At 42.1% G+C, this 21,207-nt stretch overlaps 1 protein-coding gene across 4 annotated transcripts in view; it reads right to left on the reverse strand.

Annotated features, from left to right (window-relative positions):
• The window catches only part of ephb2b (eph receptor B2b), a 172,765-nt gene that overhangs the window by 37,722 nt on the left and 113,836 nt on the right, over nucleotides 1-21,207 (reverse strand). For all 4 annotated transcript variants that reach the window (XM_024269806.2, XM_024269804.2, XM_024269805.2 and 1 more), the window contains exons 4-5: nucleotides 10,145-10,300; nucleotides 6,031-6,366 (exon numbers count right to left, since the gene is read on the reverse strand). In XM_024269806.2, coding sequence (XP_024125574.1) covers nucleotides 6,031-6,366; nucleotides 10,145-10,300 — 492 coding nt within the window. The remainder of the gene's footprint in view (nucleotides 1-6,030; nucleotides 6,367-10,144; nucleotides 10,301-21,207) is intronic.

Raw genomic sequence — 21,207 nt, forward strand, 5'->3', positions numbered from 1 at the left:
CTCATTTCTCCACAGGCTGTCGGTGCTGAGCTCCAGGTGCCTGCTGAGGCCCCCGTCTGTTTGGCTGGCTGACCTGCGCTGGCGCCCTGCATACGCGCCGTTCTTGACACCTTCTGTCACCTTCACACCAAACACAGAATCTACTGGTGGCCTCTGCTGGTTTTTTCAGCCTGCCTCTCTGACGGGACTTCAGATGGATTTTGCTGATCATCACATAAAAATAACAAATTCTGGCTCCATCGATGTAAAGGTCAGTGTCCGTATGGTCAGTCGACATGTAGGAGCCCCGTATGGTTGGGGCAGTCTCCACCTGCCTCTGCACCCGTGCTTTTCACACCATTGCCCATCGGAGTGACACGTTCCCTGGTAACCTGGATACAGCAAACCTGCACAATTTGGATATAATTAAGCCATAAATCTTCTGTAGACCGTATGAAAGGACTGCACTCGCTCACCCCCCCCCTCCGCGCGATGCGGCTCACCTCTACAATAAACCAGCCCGCATGATAAGGAGCTAATTTGGCGCCGCTGCCTCTGGATGACGCTGGAAACGGCTCACCTTGAGTTAATGAAATGCCTAAACAAATATGTCCTCTGAAATCTAATCTACCAGATCACCACAGACGGCTATGCGGCGAGAGCCCAGCACGTCTGGAGATTGCATTTACTTGTGTTGGAGGGCTCGCTTCAAGTGTACTGATATTTGGAATTTAAGTTGACGATAATCTCTACTTTACATACACACGCTGATTTGGTGCGAGGCTAAAAAACCAACCTGTCACTCGTCTGTCTTCGTCTGATGGAGAAACTGCTTTGGTGTGTGTCTCGGCTGCATGCTTCCATGAAAGCTGTAAATGACAGAGCCCCATTCTCAGCCCCTGCTGTGCTGAAGCAGAGAAATGCCTTCTGACTGTTACTGACAGTCCCAGCCGGCTTGGGTGATTTGACCTGGAATAAATCACTTGCTACATGTGTGTGCAATATGTAGAGTTCTATTAAATATGCACAGCGAATTCTTGATTGGGCTTCAAACCTGTCTATTCAGCCATGTCTTGGAATTTGTCAGGACAAAATGGCAGATTAGTGCTCTGAAGTCTGTTGGGTGAAACTCCCTCAGTGCGCCTCAGCTGTCATGTCCTCTGTGTTTGTGTGTGTTTCAGTCTGTGTACACACTCAGCCTTCCCATCATACAACTGTGAACCTAGTTCAACAAATACAAGGGAATCCACAGACAATGTCAGACAGAAAAGCAAAAATATGGAAACATTTGGAGAGCGACCTATAATCCACAAGGATCTCCTTCAACCATAGATAAAGGTGCAGCGCGGTACATACCCAGCTCCTTGTGTTTGAGAAAGAGATCATTATCAATTTGTCTTTTGATTCTAAAACTTAAGGAAACAAATGTATTGTTACTAATTAAAGCCTTAGTCTCTACTGTCCTCGCAGCTGGATACGGGTGAAAAATGAGTAAACGAGGCTCACAGGTGGTCCACAGGAAATATCAAAAATGTTCATGCACTTTTTTTCTATGAGCGTGCTGCGGGCAACAGATAATAGTGAACACTTACGGTTAAGTAAGGGACACATGCGCGCTCCTCGCTACAGACTGACTGTTAGAAATGAGACAGTCAGAGAGTAGCTTGTGCGGATTCTACACGTACTTCAGTTTCACGTGCACGCCTGAGCCTCGTGTGCAGCATTTGCATATGGTCAGTAAGGAACCAACTAGAGTGTGGCGTGCAGAAATAGTCTACACAGCATCACTCGTTTGTCATAGGTGTGTGGAGCATCCATTATCTTTACGAATACTTCACGATACACCAACCACACGCACAACAATACGTTTCATTGTTATGACGTCCCTCGAGGTGGTCATACGAGCTTCAAGAGAACTACAACACCTTAACAAGTGCACGTGAATAAGGCTTAACTGGAAAAAGTTTAACGTTATCCCCTACAGATCCTAACAACGTAGGATGAAAGACGTTAGGACTCCATGTGGTAGAGACATACAATAACCTTTAAAAGGAAATCAATATAATTACAGGCTGCTCAAGTGAGTTTAACACAAAGACTGGCTTAGCCAGGTTTTTTTTTCTAGGATTTCCAGTTTTTTCTTCATCTTTTCATCGATGAAAACAAGAATAAATACCTAAAGCTGGAGGCTGTTAGTACCAAAACGTGTATTTTCATCCTTATCATGAACCTATCACATTTCAATTCATTCATCATTTTCAGTTGATGTTAGAATCTAAAAAAAGAAAAGGGCAGACGGTTGAAAAGTGGACTGGAAAACCTTCAGTTCTCCAGGGTCCTGGTTCATTTTAGAATTCAGCATAAACGTTTGCTGTTTGTTTTTAAGGCTCTTCATGGTCTCTTCCCAGTTTACTTAACTGAGCCTTTAACTGTCCGCAGCCATCCTAGAGTTTTAAGGTCTGCTATCCGATATCTGCTTGATGTGTGAAGGTCACCACAGAAGCGCTGAGGTGACAGATACTTTAACAGTTTAAATGTTATTTAAAAACACACCTTTTTAGAATCGCTTTTAACAGGTCAGTGGCCTTTTTTAAATGTGTTTTATTGTTTTCGTATTTATGTTTTTTGTATTTGACTGTAGACTGGTTTTGTAATTGTTGACTGTTTTTCATTTTTTTTTCTTAATTTGCCTATTTTTAAACTTTCTTTTTTCTTTTACTGTGAAGCATTTTGGTACACTGAAAGGTTTTTTAAAGTGGTATATAAGTGATAACAACCTCATTTTAACCTGCAGCTTTGGAAAGAGAAACATTTGATAATGTCTGATGGGTCTTATTTCTCACGACGTTCCACTCCGATCATCTCCTGATCTATTTTAAAGTGCTCCCAGTGGTCTTTTAATTATGATGATGCCGTTTTTGACAAAATCAAAACCTGTCATTTTCTAGAACATAGTTTCTGCAGGGCAGCAGGAGTTTAGTAGGAATTCACCTCTGATTAGTCCCTCATTTCCCATCATCTCTTTGTTTACACTCTCTCCTGCTGGCTCTCACCCCCAACCTAACATTAGCGGTGCAACTAAAATGATGATCAGTATCAGAACTATCAGCTGTACAGTTTAGATCCAGTTTCCAGCTCAGACAAGGAAAACAAAGATGAGGATGCATCAGAATGGAGCGGAGCAGTGAGCTTGAAGCCTGGCGCTAGCCAGAAATGGAATTTGTATCTTAAATTTCTTTATATACTGTATGTCCTCCATAGAACATGTAAAAACACCAAAAACACAATTTTCACTGCCGAGGGTTTCGTCTAAGACACAGCATCAGATATGCAGCTCCTGAATCTCTTTTTAAATCAGGTTAAAGTAGCTTTTTACAGACAGACCAAGGCCAGGATGTCTGACCTGAATGCATTGTAGAAAACCAGTCACAGTTCGGAGGTCTGCATGTTCTGAGCGTTGGAGGTTCTGGAGAATCTGTCCTGAGCCTACTAAACAAACTGAAAGGCTTTTCAGCCCAACACTTGTTTCTGTGTGGCTTTACAGTGTGTGATCAAGCATCCCACTTTCCACAGCAATTATGCTCCTAATCGCAGAGCATCGACGCAGAAGACGGACAAGCCTTTGGGTATTAAAGGTGGAGATGTCTGCATGATTGGGTGTAGACAGTGAGAATTTTCCTCTCAATCCAGCCCCCCCCCAAAACACCCTTCACACCAACAAGTCACAGCTGAGGAAGCAGCCACCCACACATGAAATAAGCCCTGCTTTCATGCCACCCACTTTAAATGTAAAGCTGTGTTTGCTGCTGTACATATGTTAACACGGACGCATGTTTGGACGCTCTCTGACTCCCATTCTCTCTGAGGGAGGAGGCACAAGAACCGCCCGAGGTAATCAACGATGACATGATGTTTATGTAACCTCCAGGCCTCACAAACCAGATGCAATTATTGGCTCCCAGTCCCGGTGACCCCAACCCTGTAGCGTTCTGCACCGCAAAACTCTGCGGTCCTGAAAGCCGGCGGGGCGATGGGGGAAGGTGGGAACGCGGCGCGGAGGGGAGCAAGAGTTGAGCTCTTTTCACAGCTTCCGCTGACGGGAGCTCCCGCCGCCTAATGCAAAGTGACGGGCTCTTCAGTGGAGAGGGTGCAGAGCCCCCCAATTTTTGCCGGGACCCCTCAGCGGGAGCGGCGGAGAAGCCAAAGCTTGGGGTGGCGGCCCTTATTGTGGCCCAGCGAGTTGGAATGGGGCAGGGGCCTCATTACAACGCTTAACTGCACTCACAGGCCCTCATTAACCCACCACACCAGTGACTCAAATCAAAACAGACAATAAAAAGAGGTCAGGCTGCAAATAAAAGCCCCCAGTTCTGCCCCAGCATCGGCACTGAGCATTTTATGGCATTTTTAAACAGATCTCCGTAAACATGGAAATACACAACAATGGGGCAATTTAAAGGAATACATTTCCTCCGTTAAGTGTCTTCATCAGGTTTGCGGTCAGTTCCTGTTTGACTGATTCGGTGCAGACGTCTGGACATTCGGTAATGCACTTAGAACCCAAACCCAATAAACTCACAAAAAAAGAGGAAAACAGGCCGACAACATACTTCAGGTAACGCGGGCTTGTAAAGGAGCTTTCGGAGCAGGAGAATTGACCATTAGGAATAACAAGCACTTGATGAAGTCGCAGAGAGGATGCAAAGAGGAAGAGCGGGCGGATGAAGGATGCTCATCAGTCGGCGCAGAAAAAGAGAGATTCGTTCAGACCAGGGAGGAGCAGATTTTTTTTGGATGATTTTGAGTTATTTGATTTTGAGAATCCACCGATACAGAGTTCACATCTGATGTTAAAAAAATGAACAAATTAAGTGAAGAGATCCGTATTTTCCTGATTTTTATTTTTTAACTTTCTTTTATTATTTAACACTTAAACAGACCACTTGTGTGAAATAGTGTAACTACTAACTAGAAAAGGTAGTTGAGAATAAGGATCTTCAGAACTAGTAAACATTTTGATCACTTGTGATTCATGTCTCCATTAAAAAATCTTAAAAATGTGTTTTTTTCAATATTTTATTCTTTAATGACTGTTTATGACCAGCTCATATCAATGCAACCATTTACTTGTTTCAGTTGTTTTAGAAAGATCATAGAATTTTTTCTTTTTAACACTTTTACCTGGAGTTTGCACTTTATAGACGGTCTATTGGCAGCCTTCTCAATTCTCATTAAGAAAAAAAATACTTTTAAAATGCCTTCATACGTCTTTGTGTTTGGATGAACCGATAAAGACACTTGCTGTCCATTTTAATGTTTATTAAAAGAGTTATTGAGCTTGGAAGTCTGAATCTGTGAATCTCGCTAACTTTACTGAACTGTTTTTCTACACCTCCTGCTCAAACTACTGTCGTATTCTGCTTTGTTTTATGGTAATTAAATGTTGGGATTTGTTTATGATTTGCAGACTTCTAGAGTATTTATTTGTAATAATAAGACTGAAATACAAATGATCATAATAATGAGGATAAAATATATAAGTTCCCTGATCGGGATGCAACATCTGATTTCAATAGTCTGAAATGAGGTGATCTGGCCAGATCATTACATTACTAATTCAAACATCAAAAAAATAGTTTTATGTGAATTAACTAATTATACTGTAGAAATACCAACCTGAAATGCAGAAACATGAACATAAAAACCTGAGTTTTCATGTTTCCAGGTTTGAAGGTGTTGCGGTGCAGCTGTGAGAGTTTCTGCCTCTACAGTATACGGACAGCAGTCACCGGTGAGCAGAAAATAAAGTGGGGAGACAGCTGCTATACAGCTCTCAGCTCCTCAGCCGGGGAAGCATGATGATGAGGTCACACCGTAAAGACCAGCAGGCCATCACATTCTGTCACATCATCAGCAAAGCTCTGCTCTCCATTTTATGGCCTTCGATCTGCATACGTCCCCTCACAGCGAAGGACAAGAAGCAGACCGGAGCTTCATGAAAACGCTTCAGCTCAGCCACAGAGGAAGGAAGGGACAGATGGGTCCACTTACCGGCCTGGTTGGTGGTGATGTTGACTGAGGCGTACTGGGGGGAGTAGGGGCTCTGGTCTGACACCCCGTTGACAGCCTGCACCTCAAACGTGTACTGCGTGTGGGCCAGCAGGTCACTGATGTAGACCCGGCTTTCTGTCAGGCCCAGCTGACGGGGCAAAAACTGAACGTTGTCACCGCAGCGGGTGCACCCTCCCCGGCCTCCGCCGCAGCTCTTGCAGATGATGTTGTAGACGACGTCCTCTCGGCCCCCAGAATCCCGAGGAGACATCCACTCCAGCATCACAGAGGTCTCGTTCACGCTGGAGATCACGGCCTGTGGAGCTGAGGGGACGGCTGCAGAAAAAAAGGTTCAGGTTCAGGTTCGGGTTCAAGTTAAGGTTCAGGTTCTAGTTCAGACTGGAATCATTTTCATTAACTCGCTCTGCATCTAAGTGCAGAGATGCTGCATGTTTGCCAAACATTTGGCAAAAAGAAATCCAGATAAATCCCCCCAAAAATGCAAACAATAAATAAAACATAAGAGAGCGAAAACAAACAACAAGTAAACATTTACAAATATTTGTCCGAGGCGTCTTTTATGTGTGCCTTTCTTACAGGATCTGTCTCGGAGCAAACAATCAAACGGTTTCTCCGTCTCCACGTCTGGAGTTTGGAGCCAAATGCAAAGTGACCACATGAATAATGGATCCAGGTCTGTATCGCATTACAGTAAAATCCTTCTTCCCTCCGAGCACCAGCTCCTAAACATCCTCGCTTTCTTCAGACTTTCCAGATCTAAAGTGAGACTGGTCTCTAAAAACGAGCTGGTTCTGGTCCCTCTTTGTAACTTCTCAGAACAGTTTGGTCAACACTCATCCTAACGTTAACTGCAGGTATCTCTTTTTTGGCTTTGGAGGTTTTTATCTTTGAGGTTTTTCACAATAAGATGTTGACATCTGACATGTTTGCAAATTCTGCTGTTTCCTTTGAATTAGGACCGGATGCATGGATACAATAATAGATGGACGGACGGACGGATGGATGGATGGGTGAATAGATGGATGGATGGATGGATGGATGGATGGATGAATGGACTTTATTCTGTTCTACTAGTATCGATTTAAAATAATCTGAATCTGAATTTAATTATTTGTTTTAAGGTAAACATGAAGTTTTGTTTTCTACCTAAACATTTCTTAAATTACCAGAATAAGAGCACCATGTACTTCCTTTGGTTAAACCGACATGTTTAAGAGCTACATTTGCAGTGTTTACTGTTCTAATCATTAAATAACATGTATTTTACTATTTTACTTTTGTGAAAAATCAATCAATATTCTGATAATTCTTATGTAATAATAAAAATAAGTGAAATAATGTCTGGTACAGTCTTGGGATAAATCGGGATGCGTATTGTATCATGACATGTGTATCGCGATACATATCTTATCGCCCGACAGTATGTTGTGATCTTTACGGTTATTATCTAATGTTGAAGTTTCTGCTACTAAACCCATTTTCCTGCATTTTGGGTCCTACAGCCCCCCCAAGGGGTTTTCCTCTGACAAAACCACAAACAAGATGAAAAGCAGAATAAAATAAAATAAAAAAAAAATGATAGAAGAAATAATTCAATTGATTAAAATACAATAATAAAAGTAATACAATTAAAAGTCCAAAGAGATGACTCAGTGATAAATCTATTTGTACATCTGTTATGTGAAAAAGTCCAATTTTTTTTCTAATTACACACAAATCCTAAATAATAACAAATTAAAAAAAAGTTTCTTTTTTTTAAGATAATGCCTTTTGTCATATTTTAACACATTTTGTCATATTTTTGTTTAGCACTTTGTTTGTATTGATGTGTACTAGCAAGAGTCTGGTGATACGATACGTATCCCGATACTTGTTTCATGATACAATATGTGTCAAATTATTTTCCAAGACAGTACTAGTCAATATTTTAATTTTTGTTTTTTTAAAGATTGTGACTTAGAAAAAAACTGAAAAATAATATTTTTTTTACATAAATAAAATTGTAAAATACATTTAATTTAATAATCAGAACATTAAGGACTGCAACTGTATTTCATGAAAAAGTTGGTTTTAACAAAGAAAAATTATGGTTTATTTATTTATTTATTTAAGAATTATGTTTTTTAACATTCTCACTTATTCTTACATGAGATATAAAGAACCACAATAGGCATTTGGAACTAAGCTGTTCCCGCCTAGCGCTCGGGGGTTTATTTGAAAATCAAGCGTAAGACACTGAAGCACATGTTTGCTTCTAAATAATTAATGAAATATCGTTTTGGTAGCATTTTAAATCAATGCAAACAATCGCCAAATGAAGAATCATGATGTTTCACTCTATTTGTTAGTTCAGAAAAATCCATTTAATCAGTTTTTCTTTATCTTTTAATGTTGAAACAAATGTGATTGTTTATTATGTTGACTATCACTCTAAACAAGCGTGAGGCTTTTATTTTGAAGGTTTAAGGCCTTTATGCTGGGTGACATTCATCAGGATACCTGCAAAGGGAGGCGCATGTTAGTTTTGGACCCGTCGGTGTGTATTTCTTTACCTCAAACTGGAGGATTGGTTTAGTTTAGTTTGGCTAAAAAGTAAAAAAAAAAAAAAAATGAAAAGGAGAGGAGCGTTTAAAGATGTCTAACCTAAATAAGCTGTAACCCCAAGGACAGCATGGAAGTCATTTTATGATGGAAGATGTGCCATGCCCTTGATGGTGTGAAGGGCATAATTACTATGTCTGCTTACACAACCCCCCCGCATGGGGGGAGGAAATCCACAAAATGGCTGTGACACTATAGCCTCTGTGAGCTGACTGCATTCCAGGCTGGCAGCGCCTCTTCCCTCGGGTCGCCCATTTACACTCTCATTTTCAGGCTGATGTCCACTTTGTTGAGTGTTTTCTTAGCGTTCCTTCTCGGCTGTTTTCTCATGCGGGCCGGATGGAGTTACTGCAGCTGAGAGACCCACTGTGCCTCCTATTGGCCCGTCCTGAGCAGCTCAGGAAACGTCCCACACGGCGCATGATGACTGACAGCACAAACAAACAAACAAACAAACAGGAAGATGTGTTTTTTTACCACCTCATTATGGCAGTGGTATCTTCCGGGACTAATGAGATAAGCAAATCTTCTCCGCCCACAACATCCCAAATCTGAATCGATCACTTCTAATTTAGCGTCCTCCTAAAAGGCAGCAATTACCAGAGCTCTAGCGCTGGAAGAAAGCCCACTTTAGGGCCCTTTTTGGTACGGCTCCGAAACATAACTCCTCCTTGGCATCACTAATATCCCTTCCATTAGCTGGTGGGCCTCTCTGATGGGCCCGTTGTCTTGCTTTAATCAGACAGGGCCCTGCTGCGCTTCATGCGGCTGACGTGACGCTGTTGCTTTCTCATTCACAACAGCTGCTCAGCTCCCAGAGCCGGGTTTATGCAAATCTCCTTTGTTGAAGACCATCAAATCTTTTCCCTCCTCTCACCCTTTCAACCGGCAGAGTGCGAGAAGGAGGAAAAAACAGTGAAACCCTGAAAGGGGCTTTTTCTGTGGCCCCGCACGGATCCTGGCGTGCACGCACCGCTTTCCCTCGCGCTCGCTCGCATTCCTTCCTCAGCTCATTCTGTGTCTCTCTTTCAGGCTTCGCCCCTCCTCTGCTCACTTTGCTCAAACCGTCCTCCTCTTTTTCTTTTCCCTCCACCTCAAATTCAAATTCTAATTTGATCAGCCTCATTGGCATGACAAGAGAGAGTTTTGCCTGAGCCCATTCTAGGAGGCTGACCCCTACACGGCCCGGCGGCCCGGCCCAGTAACCCCGGGTCAGGTTTGGAGAAGGAGCCGTGTGATGTTGAAGGAGGGCAGCTGAGGCTTGTCTGTCAGGTCACGTCCGCAGACGTTTGTGTGAGGACGGCTCTGCTCTGACAGGCCTCCTCTGTCTGGAGCCGCACAGACCGCCACTGTTCTTTGATCTCGGGGCTCTCTGCCCGTCAGCGTGAAATGCATGCGTGCCGTAACGTTCATATCTGTGGAGCTGAAGCGCGGACTCCTCTCTTCTGACTGCTGTGATTTCAAAGACCAACGGTTTTGGCTGTACACGTACTGGTGCAGGGCATCTGGAGAGGATCAGAGTCGGTGCGGTAATATCCATTGCGGCAAACGCAGTTGATGGCGCCTTCGCTGGTGGTGCGGCTGTTGATGGGGCACTGCAGGCAGAGCTGATCCCCCTGAGTGGACTTGAAGAACCCCGAGGGGCAGGCTGGAAGAAGACACAAGGAAACCGAGTTTACTGCACTGCACAAACACCACTCCTGGAAAGAAGTCGAATTCTTTAGGAATAACTACAAAACAGTAAGAAGAATGATTGTTCCAAGATTTATTGTTTTATTGTCAGACATTTTTTTTTCAAACTAAGTTCATGATTGTAAAACATTCTCAATAAGATCATGTTCTTAAAAGATAGAAAATAAGAGTATTTTTCTTTGAAACAAGCTCAGTTTTCGAAGCAGCTCTTTCAGAATATTAACAACTTACACAGAAAAAAAATGTAGCCTAAAAATAGTAAGAGAACATTAATGTCAGGAAGAAAATCCCAAGAAAGCAGAAGTGTGTAATAGCGACACGAAACCTATACTGATACATGTCTCACGATGTGATACGTATCACGATATGAGCTGTATCATGATATATCCCAAGACTGTACCAGAAAATCTTTTTCACTTTTTGTATGACTTAGAAAAAAGCTCTATATGAATTTTGATGTGTATTTCATTTTAATATAATGATAACATTCATTATTAGTAAGTGATCACAAGGTTAAGCACTGCCACTGATACTGGCAGCAACAGCTTAGTACTCATCCCAAATAAAAACTAAGTAGTACATGTTTGATAACGAAAACGGCGAGGTTGACTGAACTTTTAACACAAGCTGGTTCTAGCAAGATCTTGTTGACATTGTTTTTGTGTAGAGCTGCTCAAATTGGCTCAGTGTGCTGCCAACTAGTGGTCAGAGGTGGAAAACAAAAGTAAGACGCTTAAATATCGTCTTGTCAGCATTTAAATCAAAGTATCGCCAAAATAAATATTGTGAAATATCATCAAATTGATTTTTCCCTGCACTTCTACTTGATAGAAAGTAGTAAAATGATCTGTCCATGCAGCAAGCCATCGTTACTTACCAAGAAATCTTACATAAGAAATCAAAAACTAGATGATTTTAGCACAAACATTCAAAAAAGGAAAAGAAGATAAAAAGTTGACTTTTACTTTCAAGTGAATGTTATGCAAACAAATAGGACGTTTTTTTTTCATAGTTCTCAACAAATAGTTTGTAGTTTTATAGTTTCTATGAACCTGATTGTTTTATATTTTTGTAATAAGTGGAAGTGACTCATTTTAGAATAAAATGTGATCAAAATGAGAATCTTAGTAAGTCGGCCATCTTAATAAATCCTAATATCTTCAGTTCACTGTCAAAAACTGAGAGATTTAAAAGTTTTCTCCATCTTATGAAGTAATTCTGTTCAATAAATGCATGTAACCCTTTAACACCGGAGCTCCAGTGTTTATGTTCTTTGATTTAATGTAACGTTTTAACCGTTAACACGATCAACGTAATTCCAGCAGATTCTGTAGGAGAAAAGCAAAAAATCAGAATCTACTGGAATATGTTGATTGTGTTAATGGTTGAAAAGTTACAATACGCTTAAGAGTTTGTGTTTAAGCCTCAGGTGTTAAAGGGTTAAATACTCTTTAAATCAAGCCATTAGTTTGAGTCTTAAATCAAGCTTTTCAACGGTCAAATTTTTGGAGCAAAAGGATTTGGACTCATTTTCATAACAATTTTATTCTTTCTAGATCGTTAATGAGACAAAAACAATTCTCGACTGTCCTGATTTAGAGAAAAGCTTGTAAAGCAGAAAGAAGTAAAAACAACTGCTAAAATCTCTTGAATGTGTAATAACGAGGTGATTGATGATTCTTTTTGGAATAAAAACATATTTTTTGAGATGCAGCATTCTGTTTTTTTATTTCATTCAGCATTTCATGAGATTCTTTGGCTCATAATTTAGTATCCATATGATAAAAAAAACATAACTGTGGTCCAACATGTGGACACACAACAGATTTAGCTGTTTTCTTTTCTGCAAACACTGCAACACATCACTCGTTTGCTTTAAAATCTTCACTTCTCAACTGAAACGTCTCACTTTCTGTTTCTTTAAAAATGTTCGATTTTTTTTTTTTTTTCTGAAGTGAATAATCAGATCTATCACTGAGCTGAGGGGTGCATCAGCCACTAGATTTGACATCAGGGCCTGTGATTGTGTGCAGGAGTCTCCTGCTGTCCACAGCAGCAACAATCCGTGCGTCACAAAGGCGTCATTCACCTCTGATAAACAAATTAAATGAGAGCCGTCTGTGAAATCCTCTCACAGACTCGCTTCGGCTCGGGACGACTCCGTAGAAAAATATAAATAAGTGAAATAAATGTTCTGGGGCATTTGCACCTACAACATGTCAAGTGCTGTTCTTTAATCTCGGGCCAAAAAGAAGAAGAAAGGAAAAAGATTTGTGGTTTGGCTTCAGGTAATGCAGCTCCCACCTGCCCCAGCGATGGAGAAGAAAGTCCAGAGGTGTTGGAAGTACAGTAAGCAGAAAGTCACACCAGAGACCTGCTGCTTCTCTGAAGATAAAGCCCTTCAGGTCTTTCGGTGCCCTGCTGAGGAAGGAAGCTCCGCTAGCCGCTCCTTCTCATATGGATCTCACTATTTTTAAACACAACACTGAGTCAAAGTGAGAATTTCGAAAATATATTGGTTTCTCCTGCACAGTGAGTTGGGCATTTGAACAAAATTGCTCATAAATTTCTCCAAGAATAAATAAACATCATTTGTATCTTTTTTTTTCCTTTCAGAGGCTGCTCCAGCTAAGCTCTAACATCTGGAATATGAGAATTCCTGCAGCTGCAACATCTGTGCAAAAGAGGTCAAACGACAGAATTAGAGCAGGCCCATTTCTGCTGTTTTGTTATAAAGACGCTTCGCTTTAAGCTGAAAATCTGCCAACACCTTCCAGACCACAACTTTACAGAGAGCATGGCTTAATGGACACGTATGAAGAGCAACAAACTCATATGGAAACGTAGCAGGCGTGCAGCCTCACCTGCACCTCGAACAGACAGGTGTTTCCATAACGCTTCAACAGAAAGCTAACAATAAACGTCATGTCATGATGCTCTAGACACATGTGGGAGGAGCTACCACCTAAAGGGATTAGCCTCATCACTACAGGGAAGCACTGACTGTATATCTCATATCTAATGCATGGAAGATACAGATCAGATTGATCAGTGATCAGCATCAGTAATCCTGTCTCCATGTCTGGATTCATGACATCATTCAGAAACTATCAGTACGATGAGCTTCACCATCGACTGCAGGAGCTGTGTCTGAGTGATGGCGCTTTCAGCAGTACTTCTGTCTCTCTGTGGCCCAGTTTGATGACTTGCTGTCCTGAATTAGTTCAAGGAGGGAAAATATGAATAAAGTTAGAGGAACAATTTTATTAATTGTGCAGCAAAATGCATCGCTGCCAGACCATAGCGCCTCGCCTGACGCTGCAGAACCTCTGATTGTGTCTGTACATTGACTTGAATCTGGACGCTCCTCACGCAGATTAACGATTATTGTGAATGCAGCTTAAGGCACATACATCTGTAAAAGGGGATGACCTGTAAAGAAGCTGCAGGTTTTGGGTTTTTCAGGCCGTGAAGGGTCGTAGAAAGGAGCAGCTGCATCTTAAGGGAAGCGCTGGTTCGTCCTGCAGTTCTCTTAAGACTCATACGGCCACCTCAGGGGACGCCATGAAAATGGAACGTACTATTATCATTCATCTGGTAAATGTATGGTGAAGTATTGCTTATGACGTACAGGTGATGCTGTCCTTACGCTACACTCTAGTTGTTAGTAAGCTCCTTACTGACCACTTGAGAGCGTTGCTCAAGATACACGGGTGCCCGTAGGATGTCCACACAAACTACGCAGTCTAATTTCCTCAGTCACACTGCACACAAGGAGCGTGCACGTATCACGTGAACAGCACTAATGGGATCTCCGTGCAGTCTGCAGGATTTGGGGGTTGAAAAAAGAGAAATCTGTACGACACACCTGCGTCTCACATACTCCACCCTTAAGTGCTGTGTAAGAGTTCACTACGGCCTGTCGCCCGCAGCACACCCGTAGATCAAATGAACATTTTCTCTCCATCTCTCTATCCAGCCATGAAGACAGTTGAGACTAAGCCATAAAATATTTATCTTTATGTGATTCCCTCCTGTCTTGACTGACGGGATGAGAGATTTTGGAAAGCGGGAAAACTGGAGACCTAGACGTTCCTGCTTCCACTCTGGTTCTGTGAATGAGGCCCGGGCAGCAGCTCTGTGTAGAACTGGACCTCAGAGGCTCGGCGCCGTGGATGGGAGTGTGGGCTTTGTGAGGAACAGCACTGTTGGAAACAGCATAAAGGGGGGGTTGGAGTATCCAGATGGAAACAAAGGCGAGGACCGAGAGGTGGGCAATGGCGGTGTTGGGGAATTTTTCAGGCAGGGAATTTAGCGAATGAGTTTGTCCACATTAAATCTCCGAGCTGTAACAGCGTGCAGACTGTGCTTAACAACCCGAGCAACGACTTCAGGATCTGCATAAACAGGAAAATGAATGGAAATAATTGAGTCGTATTTACAAAGCCGCATGATGCCCGGCTAATAGAGCGGCTCTATTTAAATATTCAGAGGCTGCAGATGGATGAAACACTGCTGGGTGATTTACATTCTCCCACCAAACCATCCAACATCAACTTCTTCTTTAATTTAGCCGTTCAATTTGCCGTCCAAATTAAGGGGAAAGATGGCGCTTTAACTCCGTGAAAGAGACATTAATATTTCATGATGTTTGCAAACATGACAGAACTATCCTCTAATACTCTCAACAGCAAAAAGCCATTATAGCAGATTACATTCACTGAACTTTTCACCATTCCATGTTGAATCCGTTAGACACAAAATATTTAAATATGCGTTACATTTAAGAGAATTAAAAAAACATTTAAAAAGTAAAAGAAAATCTACATTTTGAATGCTCTCATTTATCACTAATTTTAGTTTCTTAGTAAAGATGCTTAAACTCACTTTGTTATTATGTTAAACAGAAACCATAATTACTGTCACATCTGTCTGACATTCACGGAGAAATGACATAAACTGACAGAAACAAACATGTTTACAAGTTGTAAACTCAAATATTCGCATTGAAGAACGTCGGTTCTTGAAACCCTGAAAGCTGAACGGTGCCGAAGTCTTAAGCTGTTTAGGACCAGTTGTAGTTGGATTAGATCTCCAGAAGATCAAACTGATGGAAACAAGTCTGCACCAAAAATAACTTCAAATATCTAAACACCAAACCATCCGTTTGTAAAAGTGACAACCAGAGAATTCACGGATCAAAAGTATCGAGTGTGAGGTGTTGAGTAGGTTTGGGGTGACGAATGCGTCCACTCAGTGATTCATGGACTGAAAAGAATCACCATATTTTCATTAGTCACAGGTGCTGTAAACGCAGAACTGATGTGTTGTTTTGTGTTGCTTTGTCTAATATTCTTTTGAGAGTTTCTATTTGTTTTTTGAGAAGCAAAAAGCCGATAAAGCTGAAGATGCTTCATGAAGGATGTGAACAGACATTTATGAACTCACTGACCTCACTTCCTGTTCTCCTGAAAGCCAGTGACTTTTGTTAAGAGTTTAAATAAAACAAACACATTTCCATTTCTCAGACGTCTTGAGTTTTTTAGTGAAGCATTCAGTGATTTCCACCTTTTGTGTGGTATTTTCAAGAAAACATTAGGAACGATTCACTCCTCAGTTATGGTGATTCTAACATCTATTTATCAGGGAAGAAAAGTGAAGCTTTGATGCAATTCCAATAAGGAAGATCCCCCTCACTTCCAGGCACACTGACATTAGGCCTTCACTTTCAACCAACGGCTAAACGGCTCATCTTTCTTGTCAGCCAATCACAGTTAAATGTTTGCTTTCAAATGTACGAATGTGTATCTCTCTGTAATCTAGACCGTTCACCGTTAGTTTTTGGGCTGACGGTTTTAAAGACCCGCTATGATCATCTGTTGATCTTTTAATTATGACGATGCAGTTTTTAGGCAAAATCTAAAAACCTGCATCGTTTTCTAGGACATAGTTTCTGCAGAGCAGCAGGAGTTCACTGGAAATTCACCTCTGAGTTGTGGGAGGGACTGCTGGGGCACAGAGACCCCGCCTCCCTTCCCCTACCCACTGCTGAGAGCTCTGTTTACACGCTCTCCTGCTAGCTTACAGCCCCTCACACCCCCAACCTAACATAAGTGGAGCAACAAAAATGTCAGCAGAGCCATTTCTATCCATCCATACGGTTCTGATCCAGATTCCAGCTCAGACGAGGAAAACAGACGTTCATGGATCTATTGTACAGCATCAGAAGGGGGCGGAGCAGGGAGACTGTGGCCCCGTCCAGCATATGTTCTATGCCACGAAGACAATCTTTTTCTAACAGCCTTTTTGCATCTGCTCCTGATTACAACAATTTACTCATGAATTCAACTTTGAGCTTATTTTTCTTTAACCATCAGAAAAATGCCACAAAAACTTGACTTTTATCCGCTCAAATCCCGTCAGCGTCCTCTTGGTGCCATAGTTTAAACCCGCCCACTACTGCAGGCTAGCAGACACACATGTTAGTAACAAAGCTCTCAGCATGAATATGATCAAAATATTTAATATGTTTGTAATTTCACATCTAACCAGGTGTATTTAACTGAAATGTTTGTTCTTTTGCTGAGGTTTGAGTTAGCAGAGATCTGTCAGATTTCAGCAGCATAACGGCAGAGAGCGAAACCCTTTTATTAAGATTTAAAACCACTTTCAATTGTTTTTTGTTCTCTAAAAGACGTTAACTTAGCTCACAAACTTCTTCCCTCCAGTATAATTAAACGTCATTACCTCAAAACCTGGACGTCAGGAGTCCAAGTGAAATAAATAACCAGTCAGAGAGAAGTAGAACCAGACGGGTTGGTTGGTTAAATAAATGTAAGAAGTTGGAGAACTCACTTTTATTAGTTAAAGGAAACCTGATCCAGTTTTACAAAAGTGCAGCAGCTTGTTCAAAGGGGCACATGATGATATGTTTTGGCACTTCTGTGTACTTTGACAGGACTGGAAAAATATGTGGGGAATTTCCATGTTGAACTCAGATGACAGATTTGAAGAGCTAACACAGTTGGCTGGTGTCAGATGTAGAAGAGCAGAGATATGGAGATCAGTGATTAAAAACCCCATCAAGGCTTTAATCCCCCCCTCCTCGCCTGCAGATCGCTGCAGTGGAGCCGTTTGATCATCTCGCCGGCCGTCCATGGGACATCTAAGAGCTTTTTTTTTAGATGTTTCCTCCAACGACAAATATCCTTCAAGTTCATCTTTTATTGTCCCAGGCGCTATTAATATCATCAAGAAGAGCTGCCTCATCCCTTCCTCCTCTGGAGACGCCAACGCCGGTTTGGAAATGGAAGTGACAATGGACCATCGAGTCAGGAACAAGAGCTAAAGAGAAAAAGTTTGAGGAGAATTCTAAACTGTGAGTCAGGAGGTCCAGATCTGCTCAGACTGCTTCCAGCCTCTTCAGTCCGGCCTTAGAGAGATGCTCTGTCCTGCGAGCGCACAGACACTTTTGTTTTTGGTGATGATTTAACTTTAACACCACTTTAACTCTCCCTCTTAAAACATCTTCACCAACCCGCCCCCCACACACATAAACCCCCCCAGCTGCTCGTGTCTGCCAATGTTTATGACTGCTAATAATATATAGCAACATAAAAGCTTTAATTAGAGGCTTTCGCTAGACTCACTGAGCAGAAATAGCGCAGAAGGAGCTGTGAAGTCACTGTGCGAGGGTGCTCGTCAGTTTTTATAGCAGCTAATTTGCTTTTTGTTTCAAAGGTTTTCCGGATTTTTTCCTGGATATCGTCGAGATTTAAAAAGAAACCTGAAGCAAGGAAACCTCAGAATCCTGTTTTTATTTATGTATTATATATTAGCTGGTCCCAAACCAAAAGGGGGGGGGGGCACTTCCATTTGATCTCCTGCAGGTCTGGCTGGACATGGAGGTGGCTGCGGGACAATCAGCTGGCTGATAGCCGCTCCCGGCTCCAATGTGTTGTAAAGCAGATGAAGAAAAGGGGGAGAACGGCAATAGCAGTAGCTCTGGAGTGTCCTTTACCACCGCCTCTCATCCACAGCACCTCACAGGGAAACTCTTTGTCCGACAGGCTGGGGCTTTAAAGCAACTACAGCCCCCCCCTTCCTCCCTTTTCTCCTCATTCGGTCTTTTGAGAACTCAATGCCCCCCCCCCCAAAAAAACGCTTTATTTAATGAACAGACTCTTAGAGAAGAGACAAAGGAGAAAGAGATGGGCATGGGCTGTGCATGTGTGTGCGTGTGTGCTGTTTAAGGTGTGAAAGACAAGGCTGCTGGGGGGAGAGATGGAATAAAACCTGGGGGAATAGGATTTGTGAGCACAGCAGGAAAAAGTGCTGAAAGCAGAGAAAACGGTCAGCATCAGAGGGATTGTGTATGCGCCGATGCTGGTATTTCCCTGCGCTCCATTGTGTCCAAAGAGGCTCTCAGAGCCGTGCACATCTTTGAGCCTCTTTTGGCCGTGGTGCAGCTTAAAAAAAATCACATAAAGTGGTGACTTTCAAAGGGTTTTGAATACACAGTCATTGTTTTGGAAGAGATTTCAACATGTTTTTAGCTTTTTAAGCACATGCGGTTGGTGCAGACAGCCCCGCTTTCAGCAGCTCCGTCTAAATGGAGCGTGACCCTGAGAAATGACAGTCAGATAAAGCGGAGCAGCAGCAAGCGGAGTGTCGGTTCCTAGGAGTGAAGACGAGCCTGAACCCCCCCGGCCCCCCACTTCCTTTTAAGCACTTCCACAGGGAACACAAGCCGGTACTGTTTGCAACACAGACTCTCGTGATTCAATTAGGAACGCGGTCCTCCTGGTCGCCTAATTCAATCAGGCTTGTGTGAAAGCTATTAGACAACTGGCATCCGCTTCACCCCACACGTACACAAATGATATATTCATCTCTCCCTTTAGGTTTCCGTGTCCTGTGCAATTAGCAGGTCTGGGACGCATAGGGGCAGGACAAAACCAGGAGTGGAATCACTGCTGACCTGTGCTGCTGCGTTCACACCACGCAGGAAAACGCACGTTCAAGCGGCCAGTTCCCATGAAAGGTGTCTGGAAAGGCAGAAATGTGCATTTCAGCCTTCCATGTTTGCAAAGCTTTAGGTCAGTTTTGGGCTACAAACAAAATGCACTGTTATTGATTTACACCACTTCCAACTTTGCGTGAATGTGCAAGTATCAGTGTAGGGACAGTCCAGTGTCAACACTAGGGGTGTAACGGATCACAGAACTCCCGGTTCAGATCGTGTCACAGTTTTAGGGTTAAAGTTCAGATCATTTTTTTGCATCAGTGAAAAGTGAAGAAAAAAACAGAAATAAAAAGAAGATAAAAGCCTAAAATTACTTTTTTGAAAAGATTTAAAACATATTTGAGAAAACATATATTTCAAAGCATAAATATATACACATCCTTGAACTTTGAACATTAACAAAATGTAAAAACATGTATGGTATTATTGAAAATAACTGTGTATATTATAATATTTAAATATTTCAAATAATTATTATTATTTACATGTACAGATGAGGTGCTGTCATGCCTGCTTTTCCCAGCTATTTTTGATACCTTTGGCTTGCCATACTGCCTTCTGACTGCACGTCAGTCACCAGTGGACGTTACGAAGTTGCACGTTAAGCAGCAGCGGCTGCGGGATAGCTAATGCCTCTGACCAGGAGATCTGAACCCAGACAGAGACATGCACCGATGCTTTTATTCAGCTCTTCATAATAAATTGCAGTATCTGCGTCCTCCATGAGGAGTTCAAGAAAAGTTTTTGACGAAAGCTCCTCCCAAATGCGGCGGGAGATTCTGAGTTTGAATAACCGTCAAGAAATAACTTTGATGCATGTTAAAACAAAGATGGTGTACAGTACATGAATTTGACGCCAATTGCATCCGGTGTGGACAGAACTGATTTTAATCATGCGTGTGACGAACACAGCGGCCATGGAGGAGGAGGGGGGGTGATCCGTGGTACACGTGTGGTCCAAACCTTTGCTAGCGATTATCTGTGATCCGTTACACCCCCTAGTCAATACCGTAAGCTAAAAGTGTGTTGAAGAACACGCATTCTTGAACATGTATCACATGCCTGGTGTGTATGTAGCATAAGGTGTAAATCTAACTATGACAAGGAATGGATGAAATACCGTAGTTAAATGGGTTAGTCTTTATTAAAATTTACTTATGAGCATCAAAATAAACCAACTGAGATGATATTTAAACCTTGTTTTGGAGACGTTAAGTAGAAGCTTCTTGTGGTTTTAATTTAACCATTGACTTTACGAGAGGTTCATCGGTTCATAGGTGACTCTAGATTGTCTCTAGGTGTGAAAGTGAGTGTGTATGGGTGTGTGATTGAGGCCCTGTGACAGACTGACGACCTGTCCAGGTGTATCCTGCCTTCACCTTGACGTGGCTGGGTTAGGCTCCAGCAGCAAGAAGACAGATGGATGGATGGATGGGCTGTACATGAAAACTGGACTGAGTGATTGTGACATTACCCAGAAAATGGTTTACTTTAGGTTCCAACCAATTCAAGTCAATTCAATCGCAATTCTTTTTACGATGTGGATGCTGCCATGCTAACTAGTCGTCAATAGTGAGCACCGATTGGTCAGAGTCTCTCTGAGTTTCTATAGCAACCACTCCCACCAATCAGGAGTGAGCTTGTTATAAGGCCACATCCCTACCACTTAAGAGCGGACTACGCAAAATCTGTCAAATGTTTTGAAGGTTGAACGTGACTGCCTACAGGCTCCGCCTACTTTTATTGAAGCATCTGATTGTTCAATTTATAACTAAAATAACTACAGAAACAATATCATGAAACAAAAAAGAGGATTACCATAGAACAAGGGTCTACAA

Source organism: Oryzias melastigma, linkage group LG5 (assembly GCF_002922805.2).
Source record: "Oryzias melastigma strain HK-1 linkage group LG5, ASM292280v2, whole genome shotgun sequence".
NCBI classification, from domain to species: domain Eukaryota; kingdom Metazoa; phylum Chordata; class Actinopteri; order Beloniformes; family Adrianichthyidae; genus Oryzias; species Oryzias melastigma.